This window comes from Phyllostomus discolor, chromosome 8 (genome assembly GCF_004126475.2).
Source record: "Phyllostomus discolor isolate MPI-MPIP mPhyDis1 chromosome 8, mPhyDis1.pri.v3, whole genome shotgun sequence".
Lineage (NCBI taxonomy): Eukaryota > Metazoa > Chordata > Mammalia > Chiroptera > Phyllostomidae > Phyllostomus > Phyllostomus discolor.
In genome coordinates, this window is record NC_040910.2 from 92,189,089 (window position 1) to 92,204,068 (window position 14,980).

Here is a 14,980-nt window from a genome sequence, read left to right on the forward strand (position 1 = left end):
TCTCTACTCCCAAAACGTAGTCATGCTTTGCCTAGATTATTTTAATAGCATTCTGACTCTTCTCTATGATTCTACTTATTTTTCCCCAAAGCCGTTCTCCATGGAGCAGCTAGAGAGATCTTCGGATAAGATAGAGCAAATCCTACTACTCTGTTCTTTGAAGCTCTCCATGGCTTCCCATTATACTTGGAATAAAATACATCCTCCTCACTCTGGCCAGTGTGGCCCAGCTGGTCAGGTGTCGCTCCACGAGGCGAAGGGCCCCTGGTTCAGTTCCAGGTCAAGGCACACGACTGGGTTGCAGGTTCAGTCCCTGCACGTACTGGTTGATGTTTCTCTCCCTCCCTTCCACTCTCTCTAAAATTAAACACATAACATCTTTTACAAAATAACCCACACTCTTCACCATGGCCTGCAGGGCCCTGCTCGGAGGGAGTTCTCTGAGCACCCTATCCAGCCTCGTCTTGTACCACTCTCTACCTGGCCCCTACTTCGGTCATGATTTTCTGCTTTCAACTCCCCCTGCAGCTTGCAAATATCCACCTTTAACTTCCTCCAAAGTCAAACAGCTGCCATAGGTCCTGGTCTTCCCACCAAGCTCTTTTCCCAACTCGAAGCCTTTTTCACGTTTAGCCCCTTCTGCCTGGGTGGAAGACACTTTCTCCGGCCTTTGCCAGCCCTTCACACTGGGGCTGTTTTGTGATCAAACTGGGGGTCTCATTTGAATGCTACCTTTTTAGTGAGGTCTTCACCAACCACTCCATCCAAATTGCCTCCCCAGCCAGGGACTGCACTCCCTGTTTATTCCCTATGTCGTATTTCCCTGGATCATATCACTATTTTGTTTATTCATTTGTGTATTTCCTAAGTTTGTCTTCCCAACTAGGAAAGTAAATTTCCGGAAGGTAGGGACTGGATCTGTTTTGTTTGCAATGAATGGCACATTGGAAGAGCATAATGAATAGTTGTTAGATGCATCCAGAGCCTGTCTGAAATCCTGCCAGCGACTTCTGCACACCGGGAAGGAATTAGAAACTCTTCTTCCTTCACTCTCTCAGTCAGGGTCAGATGGATGAAATTCCACTCAGATGGTATAAATGAAAAAAATTTAGTGAAGGGATTATTAAGTGAGGTGTGGGCAAGGTTAAGAGGACCAGCACCGATGTTGAGATACTAAAGACCAGCAAGAGCAGTGAGCAGCTAACCCCCATGGCTGACGGCCAACAGGAGACAGTGGGGTTCCCGGAGCCAGTAACAGCTGCAGCCCTTGGAGAGGGGCTGCCTAGCTACAGGTGTAGGCTTGGAAGGACGCAGCCACTGCCAGGTGCAGTGATAGCCCATGCTCTCTCTCCTCATACTCTCCCATCTCTGATGGATGCCACTCCCTGGCTGAAGCCAAGTGAATGCCAGCCAGCCATGGAACCCGAGTAAATGAACCTGTTCATAAGCGGACAGCCTTCCAGAGCACAGAGCAGGTGACAAAGAGGGAGACAAGGGGAGAATAATTAGCACAGATGTTGACTCCTAACGGCTGGAGATCAGGCTCCTATGGAACTTGCTCCAGTGACTCAGAGGTCAATCAGATTTGGGGTTTATGCTCGCAAGTTCACTCCCATGTATACCGTCAGGCCTAAAGAAAAGCCATTCGGATTCCTAAACAGCCAACTTACTAATGAACTTGGGAACACAGTTTGCTAGGGTGTACGAGTGAACGAGTGGGTGAGGCGTTTTTATTATTGATAAGCACAGCGTGGCCTACTCAAGAAAAGGAAAACTCTCATAATCTTATTTAGCCACCTTGTAAACTGGCCAAGATTTCTAGGTTCAGTCAGACCAGAGAAAATAGAGCTAGGATTTTTTTTTTTACTGAGTCAAAAATGCTTCAAGTTTTTGAATTCCAGTTTTCAGCCTGCTCTGAATAGTTGCTATGTGAGAAAGTCCATTTCTGACTCATTTTACTTTACAAATGCAGAATTGTACCCAGTTGATTTCAGGGATATTGGTCATCTTGGAGTTTTTTAGGTTTTACAGGCATATACTGAGGGAAAAATAAGAAGTGAAATACAAGTCTTCCTAAAAGCTGATGACAAAGCTTGGAGAAAAAAGCCATTTCATCTCTGTAGCTGCAGCAGTGGGAGGTGGGGCTGGGGTGCATGGCTGGGGAAATCACAGTATCAGTATCCCCCTCCCCCTAAAGATCTTTATTTTAGAATCTGACTTGAATGCTCAGACAGCTACACTGAGTATCTCAATAGGAGCAAACGGGGCTTAGGACAGAGAAGCAGCACCCAGCTTATTGTATCTTTGTTAATTAAGTGCTAGATTTGTGAATGGAGCTCTATTGTAGCGAAAGGCACCCTCATTTCCGATTCCTTTTTCTCTTTGCTTAAAATGTTCTAACTATTGGAAACAAGAACTAGCAATATTTAATGTCCCTCCTTTGTCTACTCTCTGAATTGTGTAATAAGATAGCATACAATGTATTTATTGTGTTTATTGGTTTAGTTATGCTTAGAAAATAATAGACTGAATGATCATTTAAAAGAGAAACTGGATTTTTATCCTCCCACTGTGCAGAGAAAGAGGCAAATTGCTCTAAGGCCTCAAATGTTTGAAACACAGAGGCTTGTAAGGAAAATTCAAATCTGTTTCTGATTTCCCTGTGTTCTGAGATGTCACAGACAAAAAAAATAATCTCTCCTGAAAGAACTGCACACCACCTGGCATGTGTTCCAAGAGAAGCAAAGCAGGTGGATGGTAAAGTAAAATATAAGCTCAGTGGAAAAGTACTTGGAAAGCCCCTTTGTGACAAGAACGATCTTAATTAAATCACCCAGGACCTTATTCTGTAATGATATGCACCAGGTGTTTCTGCTGCCATTCAATCAGCTCAGCATTATTCCCCTTTTCACAGTGACATAGTCTGTTGGGGTGTTGTTTAGCTGAAATACACATCAACATGAAGTGCAGTGCCTTTTAAGTGGGGGGGCATTCAATGTATATATTAAAATGGCCTCATTTCTTTCACTATCTGTGAACCGACCTTAAAGGATCACCCAGGATAAAGGATAAAATAGAAATAGGCAGTTTCATATTTAGAGACACAAAAACACAAGAGTAGTAGCGTTATAGACACTGAGACTAGGAAATGCAAGGCATTTACTGGTTTCTCAGAAACCACTTACATGTGGGAGAAATATGTGTGAGATTTGGGCTTTCAGTTACCCAAATATGAGGAACTTGTCTGCTGGAGTCAACCGACTGGGAGTGGATGGGAAGGGTTAGAGCAGGTCCCGCTGGGCAGGCCTCCCGAGAACCCGGTGCTCCCTGACATTGACTGTAATTATTTTTCCATCATTCCCAGGTTGCGTTCTTAGCAGGAATGTGAGCCAACCCTCTCCCTAGGAAGATTCCTGCTGCGAAACCATCTTTGGCAATGAATCTTTAACAAAAGATCAGGAACTTGACATTTATTGTTAAGCAGGAGAAGAAAATGTGTGCAATGTTGGAAGCAAACAAAAGGACGGGAAGAGCTTCTCAACGGCCGCACAGAGGAGCGATGGCACAGGAGGGATCGCTCTGTGACGTGCCAGTGGCTTTGCCTTTGCGAAGTAGCTCATGACTAGATAGGGAACGTGCAGGCTGCATAACGTTATGCTCTAGTGTCTTTTTAAAGTAGCAGGATGGGGACAATGTGTTTAATGATTATTTTGGATCAGATGTGTGCTATGATTTTTATATTCCATTAATCATCAAGGAAATTATTAAGATAATTGAAACAGAAATTTAGGATGGTATTCTAAGAAACAGAAAAGGAAATCATTTTAGTTCTAATGGACAGAGCAGCAGAAATTTTTTTTCTATAAATTATTTTTCCAGAAAAAGCATGTGCATTCAAATTTGTGAATTCATTCATCTGAGTGGGGAGGTGAGTTCCTGGTGGGACGGTTAGATAAAGTACTCTGGGTGTTTTCATGGGGCAGAGATTTTTCATTTTCACACTGTCCACTTGCAGTAAGGAAATTTCTTCAAAATTAATTTAAAAAGCAACAAATGCAAAAAATGGCATGGCTGTCAGGAAATTACCAAATTAAACATAGAAGGATGTCAGCTTCTCTCCCAAAGGACAGTTATTTCAGTCTCATGGTGTACTGCTCTGTAATGACTGGTCTCTCCATTAAAATCAAATGCAGAATGTAATTAAGCAAATCCTCCAAGTTACATGTCTTTAAAGTTCCACTAGCTGAAGGACTCGCCAGAGGAAGTAATAGGTACTCTAATAAAGTCTTGTACCATAAACTGAGTTCAGATATGATTTCAGCACAAACCGTATCATAGACAGTTGATAGCCACTGGACTGTTTTTGTTTTTTTCTGAGTTAGACTCTTCTAACCCTTTGGATAAAGTTCCCAATGGTATTCCACTTTTTTTTTTTTTTTAAATAAGAGAAAGTTTAGCCCTGGCTGGTGTGGCTCAGTGGATTGAGCACTGGCCTGTGAACCAAAGGGTCGCCGGTTTGATTCCCATTCAGGGCACATGCCTGGGTCGCGGGCCAGGTCCCCAGTAAGGGGCGTGTGAGAGGTGGCCACACACTGATGATTCTCTCCCTGCCTTTCTCCCTTCCCCTCTGTACAAAAACAAAGTCTTTTTAAAAATCACCTTTCTAGAAACCATTACTGTTACCTTTACTTGGGGTCTGTTTCTACCTTCTGGGTTTGGCATAATCAATACTTTTCTCAGTGCAGAGAAAGATGTTCATGGCAATGGGAAGAAAATAATAATTCTCCACTGCTGGGCAAATGAACATATCCACCAGGATGTAAAAAAGCTAAAGAATTTTCATTCATAGCCTACCTTATCTGTTTCATTAGCATAATAGCTAACATTGACCAAATGTACAAGGTTGTCTGCTAAAAATTTTACATGTAGTCCCTCAGTTAATTCTCACAAAAATCTTAACTGTTTTGTATATTTAAGCCCCCTAAAAACCCAGTGAGAGAGGTCATCATATCCTCACTTTATACTGAGAAAACTGAAGCGAAGAGAGGTCAAGTTCTTGTGCCCAAAGTCACACGGGGAGGCAGTCACCTTTTCTGACCACCTGTGTCGGCTGTGTCTCCAGGAGGCAGACACCGAGATGGAGTGAAGAATGAGGCGCTGACTGGGGTAAAACGCCTGTGAAGGGAAGAAGGGCGGGGCAGCGGGGTTGGTCGGGGGAAGTGTGTGGGCCATGGGAGGCTCCGACACCTGTGAAGGAAAAGCGGGCAGGAAACAGGACTGGACAAGGAGTGACTCAGGGCACAGTGCAGATCTGACGAAGTTCTGGCAAAGCTTGCCAACTCGAGATCGTGTTGGGCAGAAATAGCTTGGCCCTGGTTAAATAAGTGTGTTCAGTAATTGCCAGGCGGCTGTTCGGGAAGAGTGTGGCCTCAGCTCACGCACCAAGGTGTGGTTCGAAGGCGCTGCAGCCAGAGGCTGCTGGCTGATTGCTCTCCTTGCAGTGGGATGGAAGTTCTTTTCTTTTTCTTTTTTTTAAATTTTTACTTGCTGATTTTAGAAAGAGAGAGAGAGAAATACCAACTTGTGGTTCCATTTATTTATGCATTCATTGGTTGGTTTTGTGTATGTGCCCTGACCAGGGATCGAACCTACTATCTGGCCAGGACTGGAAGTTCTCTCTCAAAGGGAGACCCAAGTGGTGCGTCCCACTGACTGCCTCACTCCACCCCCTTTTACCTCGAGGATCCCCTTCTTCATTCACATTCGGGAAGCAGCTCCTACAGGGCCCAGGGAACATTTTTTCTTGCAGAGAAACTTAGAAGAGAAAGGCTATTGGGATAAACCATAGTCCTCATTACTGTAGCTGGTCTTGGGGCCGCAGCTGGTACTCCTGCTCTCCCAGCTTCACCATCCATTCTAAATTCACTTGCTCTTTGCTATTGTCCTACTGTGCTCAGTGACCTACCTCGTGATGAAACACGATCTTCATTTCTGAGAGCTCTGGCCCACTGGAAACCACACCTTTCTCTGTCTGGGCCTGCTGCCCTGTCCACATGCCGTGAAGCGCAGAAGCAGGTTGGTCCCCTGAGTTCCATATGCATGTCTCCTTGTCCCCGTTTTGTAACAACAGCCCTCCCACCTCCTGCTCCTTAGAGCCAGTTAGCCTTGGCAGGACGGTGACTCTTCTTCTTGCTTTCTCATCCATGGACACAGGGGACCACAAATGCCCAGGAAGGAGCCGTAGCTTGTGCTTCCAATGGAGCTCTTGCTGGTTCCCCAGTTGGGACTTTTTTATTAAGGCAGCTGTTCTTAGCCACCTGCTTCTCCGTTCTTGCTTTCTTTTAATTATGTAATGTCTTAAACAACACCCACATTGGCTGTCCATCTCTGTTGCCCTTTACAATGCCACGTTCCATTGACCTCCACAGCTCTCTTTGGGCTGAGCTCCCTTGGCTGCCATTCCACCCAGCCAGTCATTCAAATCACTGCAGTCTGCTCCGGCTTCTGGGGGTTCAGTGTCCCCTGGCCTCCACTGCCTCAGGGGCCCGCCAGGCCCGTTTCCATCAGTGAGCCAGGCTCTGTGGCGGTCTCTCCTACTGGCGGCCCCAGCGACCACCAAACTTCTCACTGCTGCTGGTGTCCCTGTCACCAGCATCTGCCTGATGGCTTGGATGAATGATGTGTACTCCGGGCCTATGTGAGTCACATAATCCCCCGATGGGTCTTTTGGCCTCACATAAAATATATATTCCAACAAAACCACTTCCTTCAGCTTCTTTGTTCCTTTCTCTACCATCTGTCGAGGCAATTCAGACAGGACTTCACCCACAGTGGACCATTGCTTGCTCCACGCTTCTAAGAGCCACCCCAGTGGTGAGTGAATACCATCCCCAGGGCCCTTGCCAGGGTGTTAACCCCAAATCCTGAGAGACTTGGGATATGGGATTTCAATAAACTGCCCTTTAACTGGTCTTATGTTCTGTCCCCCTTGATCAAGCACCCTTAAAACCCAGCCCTGTGAGTACTGTCTGGCTTCTCCTGGGACACGCTGGCTCATTTTTTTTTGCAGCCTCCTAGGAGATAACCCCCTCCCCCCCTATCAGATGGACCCAGCTGAATCACGCTGCAGCTCCACACAGCGGTTGACCTGGCAGCCAGGAGAGGAGGTGAGGCCCATGCTGAGGTTGTCTTGTGAGGATGAGCCTGCCAAGGTATCTCTCTCAGCGGGCAGCGCTAGCTCCAGGTAAGGAGGGGGCACCTTCCCAGTCTTTGAGGACTTGGAGGACAGCGGGAAGTCAGAACAGTCAGGGGTGTGTGTGAGATGACTCTGTTTCCTGTGTCAAGGTCCAGAGTCCACATGCCAGGGCCCCAGCCACAGGGTGATAAGCTACCTCAGCCGAGCATTCAGTTGCGTCTGAAGCTCTGCAACTTTGAATATTAAATCTGGAGTTTGGTGTTCAACTTTTTCTGCTTTCTCACTGAAGGTATAAGGTCTTCTTTGTAAGCTACCAAAGAGGCCCTCTGGCCTTTGTATTTGGTTTTCAATTGTTTGTTATTGGTCCTCAGTTTTTCATTGTCCACCCTGTAGAGTGTCAGTGCACCTTGATGATAACCAGCCTCCTTGTACATGTTGTCCCCGTCCTCCTCCCCACCCAGCCCCTTGTACTTTTCCAAGTCTGAATTGTTGCTCCGGCTGAGGCATCTCCCCCGCTGAAACATTCTCCCCCGTCACCACCGGTGAAAGTTTAAGCAACCGGCTGCCACCTGCTGCCATAACTTCTCCAGGCGACACATACTATTCTTGATGTATCCTTGATGGTCCCTTTTGCCAGCCAAGTGGTGAGCGACCCAGTCCCCAAACCCGACCTGTTTTCTCGGCCCACTTCTGGAAGCAGATGCTGAGAGGGAGTTAGGGGTACAGGTGATGTGTTGAGAGAGCAGGCAATACCTGTGAAAGATAAAAGGGAGGGAGCAGGATTGGGTAGGGAGATTGTCAAAACAACAAAGTCTCAGCAGACCCAAGAGGGAGCTCCGGAGCCAAGACTGCCCATTCGAAGGGACCGTGTTGGACAGAAAAGGCCAGGCCCAAGAATCCCTGCCGTGCTGTGCTGCTGTTGGAGCCCAAGGTGCTGCAGCTGGAGGCTCTCGGCTGAGGGCACTCCCGGCAGCTGAACTGCAGGTTCTTTCTCGGGGGCAGAGAGGCAAGGCTCCCTGGCCATGACCGCATCGCATTTAGAAGTGACCGTGAAGCGCTCGTTTGTGTGGCAACCTTTGGTGGGTGCTGTAACACAAACGGCTGAACGTGGATGCCTTTAACTTCCCATGAGCTGAGAAGAGTAGCAGGTTCAGACCATTCAAGCCCTTGGCAGCCATCGGAGCTTTAAGACTTCACTCGACGCGGGGTGGGGACGCATCGGAGGGCTTTAAGGACAGGAGTGGCGTGGGCTAACATAGACGAATGGATTTGGTGGTTGAATGGAAGGGGCAAGGACAGAGGCGGGGAGCGCAGGTGAAAGTGTCGCTGAGCTGCGGTGATCCGCGTGAAGGTGATGGTGGCGAGGGCAGGGCGGCAGCCGTGGAGAGGAAGAGAAGTGTCCGGACTCGGGGTGTATTTTGAAGGTGAAGCAGAGTGGATTTGCTCATGAATTGGATGTGGGGATGGCAGAAAGAAAGGAGTCAAGGATGACTCTGACCATTGTGACCTGAGTGATCGGAAGTCTGGGATAAAAATACAGTCCTTTTTCACATTAAATCTGGGATGCCTGTTAGATATCCAAGATCTTTCACTAAGACATGCAGGGGAGAGGCCCCAGAGGGAGATGTCTATATTTGCGAGTCATCAGTGCATAGATGGTGTTTAAAGCTATGAGACTGGCCCTGGCCGGTGTGGCTCAGTGAATTGAGTGCCAGCTTGTGTACCCAAAGGTCACTGGTTTGATTCCTGGTCAGGGCACAGGTCTGGGTTGTGGGTCAGGTCCCCAGTTGGGGGCGTGCAAGAGGCAACCAATTGTTTCTCTCACACATAGGCATTTTTCTCCCTCCCTTCCCCTCTTTCTAAAAATAAATAAACAAAATCTTAAAAAAAAAAAGCTGTGAGACTGAATGAAACATGAGTGCTGGCAGAGAGAAGACAGGAGGGCTGCTCTGTGGGAGGCTGCCCTGTCCAGAGATGGGAGAGATGAGGAGGGACCGGTAAAGGAGGGGGAGAAGGAACAGCTGTGAAGGCAGCTGCTTTTGCACTTAGTGAAGAAAATACTTCCAGGAAGACGTGATCAACTGTGTCAAAGTTGCAAAATGTGCTGATTGCTGGGACAAGAAAAATAAGGGCAGGGAGTTTCTTTCTGGATTGAGCAACATGGACCTTTTAGCACTAACTGTAATCTTACATATTATCAGTTGACATTTGTTTATTTTCTGTTTCCTGCCATTCAGATGTAAGCTCTGCAAATTTCTGTTTTGTTCATCACTGCATCCCTGGTGCCTAGGATAGTATCTGGTATATAGTAGGTGCTCAATAAATACTTCTTGAATAAAAAGTTGTTCCATATCAGGAAAGAAAAAAATTATTTCTCAATTCTGCTTTGTGCAAAGATACCTTGCATTTTATATTTTGGTAGAGTAAGTAACAGTGTAGGACTAGAGTTTGAATTATGTTGAAAACTTGGCAAGTGATTTAATGTTACTAAGCTTTTGTTTCCTTATCCATAAAAGGAGGTAGATCACAGTAAGATGCTTGAGGCTGTGCCTAGAACCATCTCCTGCACGGAGTGGGTCCTCAGTAAATGCTTTGTAAATCTGAGGGGGTCACGTGGGCCGGACCACACAGTGACACACAAATTTACTCCAGATAAATATGTCATCTGACCTGGGAGGTTTCAATTTCTTGAGAAGTGAGTCAGAAAAAAAGGAAATGTTGCTGGTATTTCCCACAGAAAGCATTTGAGTGTGTCTGGAATGGGATACGGCCCATAATACTTTGAGATTAGGGTGGCTAGTATGGTTGTTTTCTATTAAAATGCAGTAGCTTTGAGGCTTTTTGAGAAGGATGTTGTGTCTCATTATAGATTCTGTAGTTCAAGTATCACTATATGGGCAGATTGGCGAGACCACTCTGACTAGACCTGCCCCTGCCCCTGGATGGCCCTGACCTGAGTCTGACAGAAGGCGCAAAGTTGGGTGGAGCAGATACCAAGGTTTCAAAAAACTGCAAATGCATTGTGATCCAAGTATTAACCTCGAAAGGTTAACTGGGACATTCCTAAAGGATCTTGTAGGTTTAAAGTAGGTAAAGATACTATTTTAAAGGAGATTGGCCTTTAGTAGGGGAAAAATGTGCTGAGTGAGGAGGGGGTGGGATAAGCAGTGGGAACTGAGGGTTATCCTGGATTATCACCGAAGTAGCCTGGGCATGCAACCAAATATCTTGGGTTAATATTTCTTTTCCTTTGTTGTCTAGGATTAGGCAAGAACATAGCCTTCTGCCATTTTGCATTTCTCTGTCTTTTAAACAAAGTTAACAGGCCCTGGCTGGGTGGCTCAATTGGCTGGAGCATCATCTGTGCACCAAAATGTTGTGGATTTGATTCCTGGTCAGGGCACGTATCTAGGTTGTGAGTTCGATCCCCAGTCAGGGTACGTATGGGAGGTAATCAATCGATGTTTCTCTCTCACATCAATGGATCTCTCTCTCTCTCTCTGCTCCTTCCTCTCTCTCTCTGAAAAATCAATAATTGTAGCTTCAAGTAAGGAGTAAAGAAGATAAATAAAAATAAACAAAATCAACAGGTGATAACCTGAGGTTTCTTTGCAGCCAGAATATTTGGCCATCATCTTACCCTTGGAAGAAGACATTTTGGTATTGATGTATTGATCGTGGGCATCTTGGGGTGAGGGTATAACTGAACTTCTGGCCCTTTGAAATCAGGGCTCATGAGCAGGCACTAGACATTGCAAGGTAGTAAGAACTTGAAAGACAAATATTTAGAGAAAACCTCCAAGGACAAGCTCCCAAATAGGAAAAATAAATTTGAATTAGCATGCTGATTCTTCTCTTTCTCTTAATAAACTCTGCCATGAATTGTGGGTTATTGTAGTGGTAGGGGAAAACAGGCCGACTCGGACAGTATGTTGAAATGTGGCAAGAGGAGAAAGGATTTTTAAAGTGTACCCTTCAAGGAAGTGACTCAAAACATCACATTGTGAATTCCATTTTTATACTTTGGCTTCACAAGGGCGATAACATCTCCCAAATTACTAAGCCTGACTGGTCTTTGTCATTGTTATTACCTCATTTATTAGCACTTCCTAATATTAGACATTGTGCTAAGTATTTTGTATATATTATTGCATTTACTTCTCACACAAAAACCTATGAGACAGGAACTATTAACATTCTCACTTCGTACAGAGAACACTGACGCGTAATTCCAGCCTCGGTAAGGCCTGCGTGGTGCGTAGCTCCTGGACAGTGGGAAATAAGTGACCAGCAGAGGCATCAAGAAGGAAGAAGGAACACACTTAAGGGCAAGCTATCAAAGCTTAAGTGTAGTTTTAGAGGAATAAGAGGATGAATAATGCAGAAAAGAAAAAAAAAGAAAGAACTCAGAAAAGTGCTTTCCCAGTGTTTCCAGGACCCTTACAGCAAGAAACGTACACATTAGATTTTTCATTCATTCATATTTTGCTTCCTTCCATGAACTGGGCCCTATGTGGGGACAGGGAATGCCGTGATGAACCCGCGCAGCCTGCAAGCTGTTGGAGGACAGGTCATTCAGACAGCGGCAACGTGAGAAGTGCTGTAATGTAAAGCAGCGTTTCCCGAACTTTTCTGAAACTGAGAAGCTCCTGAGTGGCTTGTTAAGCGTGCAGATTACCAAGCTCCTCCCATGGAAATTCTGGGATCTTGGAATATGCTTATTGACAAACAACGTACCAGTAGTTGAGTTTTATGGACAGGAAAGTTTGGGTGTATATCCCAGTGCTTTCAGAGATCAGAGGTGGGGTGTCTGCCCAGCATGAGGAGTTGGTGTTGGCCTTGCAGAGGTGGTGACAGCTGAAGAGGAGGTACAGGGACAAGAGGCATTCCAACCCCCAGCAAGGGGACCCTGGTGTTCCCAAGTGTGGGAGTGTGAGCAGCACTGACCTATTTAGGATGCTGAGAGCAACAGACACTGTTGGAGACACTGTAACAAAAGCTACAAAGGAAAACGGAAAAGGCTAAGACTGGGGAGATGGGGAGAAAGCTGGGGGCCAGATTATGAAGATCCTGGAATGCCATGTAAGGACATTTTGATTTTAAGAGATGCTCTTTAGACTGCCTAGGTGTCTATATGATTTATATATTTATATTACATATATTGTATTTATAGATTATTTATATAATACTTGCATGGTATTTATATGTATATATTGATATTAAATATCATATATTATTATACTATGATATATGATTATATTTATACCATTTCTACTTACTGAAATTCATTCATGAATTTTTTTTTTAAATGAGACTTGGTGGTATATTACAGAGGAACGAAAGACTCCTTAGTTCCGTCCTCTGTGGAAGGGCGTCGGCCAGGCTGCTGGGGGCGGGTGTGGTCCTGGGGTCCGAGGAATCCGAAGCAGAGACCCTCAGTGGAGAGGCAGGCCTCCCAGGAAACGGGTTGTCAGAGCCTGGAACCGCCGTCTCCTCCTTCTTGAAAACTTCTCTGTTCAACCCCAGAGAGGATTTAGCTTGGACTTTTTTTTTTTTTTAACGTTGTTTTTACAACATTAAACGTCAGTGGAATCATGCAATGTTTGTCCTTTTGTGTCTGGCTTTGTTCACTTAACGTAGTGTTTTCAAACTTCATGTTGTGGCATGAAAAGTTTTTGGGTTTTTTTAAAACATGCAGAGCGCTGTGTTGTATATTCACTGGTAAACTACAAGTCCATTACTAGATGTTTCTCTTGTGCGCTCCATTTGTTTATTAGTAAGCAAAGCCCTGTAACAGCTGGGGTCCCCTGGCCCTCAAACCGAGACCCATGCTCATCTCGACCAGTCTGGAAGTGACAAAGCTCACGAGTCTCCTCGTCAGGTGCGACCCCACGAGGCCAAGCGTGAGGACTGCTCTTCTGAAGGTATTTCTCAGTAAGACATTTCAGGCATCTTTCAGAGAACTGTGTCTCGGAAACCACTGTGATTTTATTCGCAAAGCATGCATTGTAAGAAGCTCTCCCAAGATTTCCAGTTTCCCCACCGACTTGAACCTTCTCCCGTAGAAGCTGCTCAGAATTTGCGGAATCAAAAACTCCGTCTTCTGCTGGATGAGTGCAGTCCAAACCAAACCTCCAGGTTGTCTTCTCAGGCTTCTTGACTTTCAGCGCCATCCTGCAGGTAGTCTGTGAGCTTTGGCAGTTTTAAAAGCTTCCCAGGGGACTCCAACATGCAGGCAGGGCTGAGACGCGCTGGCTGTGTCCGCCTCCCTCTCTGTCCCAGATGAAGATGTGCAGGTTCGGGGAGAGAGAGTGACGTTCAATCTTCGGCTCAGGGAGCACAGATTCACTGCCTGCCCACCCCGTTCCAGGCCCCGTGGGGTGCAGTCAGGCTCGCCCTAGGCCCGTGTGTTGGAGCTCAGAGCTCCTGTGTGAAGCTTCACACAGCTTATAATACACCCTGTATCCTATGTTTGGAAAAGTTCAAACTTCAATAGCAGAAACATAGGATCTTCCACTCTGGGGTTCCACTCGGAGAACCAATTTTTAATAAGCTTTTATTTAGACTTCTATTTAGAACCATTTTATTTTTCTCTAATTACAAGCAAAGTTGAATATAGTAACCATGAATCAAACCAAACTATTAAGTTAGTTGGGAATAGCTGACTCACAATAACTTGAAGATTACCCTCTATACCAAACACTACCTGGTAAATGGAAAAAAAAATAGCACAAAGTCTTTCAAATGCTATTTCTCTGAAAGATGGATGGAAAAATTTCAGCCTTCAGTTTCATTTCAGCTGGCCATAGGACAAATGCACAAAACTTATGCCTGAGGCCATGAAATTGCAACCTTATTTTAAAGTATATAATAGCAATCCCCTTTAAATACATTCATTGTGTAATAAAAACCAGCCAATAAAGTCCAAAAAAACATTTTAAAAAAGCAAACAAAAGAAACATTTCCTACTTCTTGAAAGATAAAATAATGAATCCATTTTACTGGATTTTTTTAGGTAAATTTTTTTTTATTATGGTAAAACATACATGACATAAAATTCACTGTTTTAACCATTTTAAAATATACAATTCAGTGGTATTGATTACATTCACAATGTTGTGTTACGCGTCACTGCTGTGTATCTTCAGAACTTTTTCGTCCTCCCAGACAGAAGTTTCTTACTCATTGAACAATAACATCTTATCTCCCACTTCCCGCAGCTTCTGGTGGCCTCCTTTATGCTCTCTGTCATTATGAATTCCCCTTTCCTGGGGACCTCCTACAAATGGAATCCTACATGTATGTCCTTCGTATCTGGCTCATTTCACTTGACACAGTGTTTTCAAGGCTCACGCATATTGTATTGTGTGTCCTTTTTGCGACTGAATAATATTCTTTTGTATGTATACACCACGTTCTGTTTATTCATTTATTTGTGGGTGGACATTTAGGTTCTTTCTATTTTTTGGTGATTGTGAAGAATGCTGCTGTGGATATGGGTGTAGGAATATTATCTCTATTTGAATCCCTGCTTCCACTTATATTGAGTATATACCTAAATGTGAAATTACTGGATCACATGGCAGTTCTGCGTTGATTTTTGAGGAACTGCCGTAGAGTTTTCCACAGCAGCTGCACCATTTTACATTCCCATCAGCAATGCACAAGGTTCCTTTTTTGAACATCCTCCCCAACTTAAGTAAAATTTTAGCCTTTATTTATATAACCCTTGATCTTAAATTTTTTTCTAACCCCCTCATCTTTAGTTATTTTGCATTTTTAGGT

At 44.9% G+C, this 14,980-nt stretch overlaps 1 protein-coding gene across 1 annotated transcript; it reads right to left on the reverse strand.

Annotated features, from left to right (window-relative positions):
- Positions 1 to 12,890: 12,890 nt before the first annotated feature.
- Positions 12,891 to 13,409, reverse strand: LOC114503817 (60S ribosomal protein L22-like 1). Its single transcript, XM_036034448.1, has one exon. The coding sequence runs from the start codon at positions 13,366 to 13,368 to the stop codon at positions 12,922 to 12,924; it is 447 nt and encodes a 148-aa protein (XP_035890341.1). The 5' UTR covers positions 13,369 to 13,409; the 3' UTR covers positions 12,891 to 12,921.
- Between the last annotated feature and the right edge of the window lie 1,571 nt (positions 13,410 to 14,980).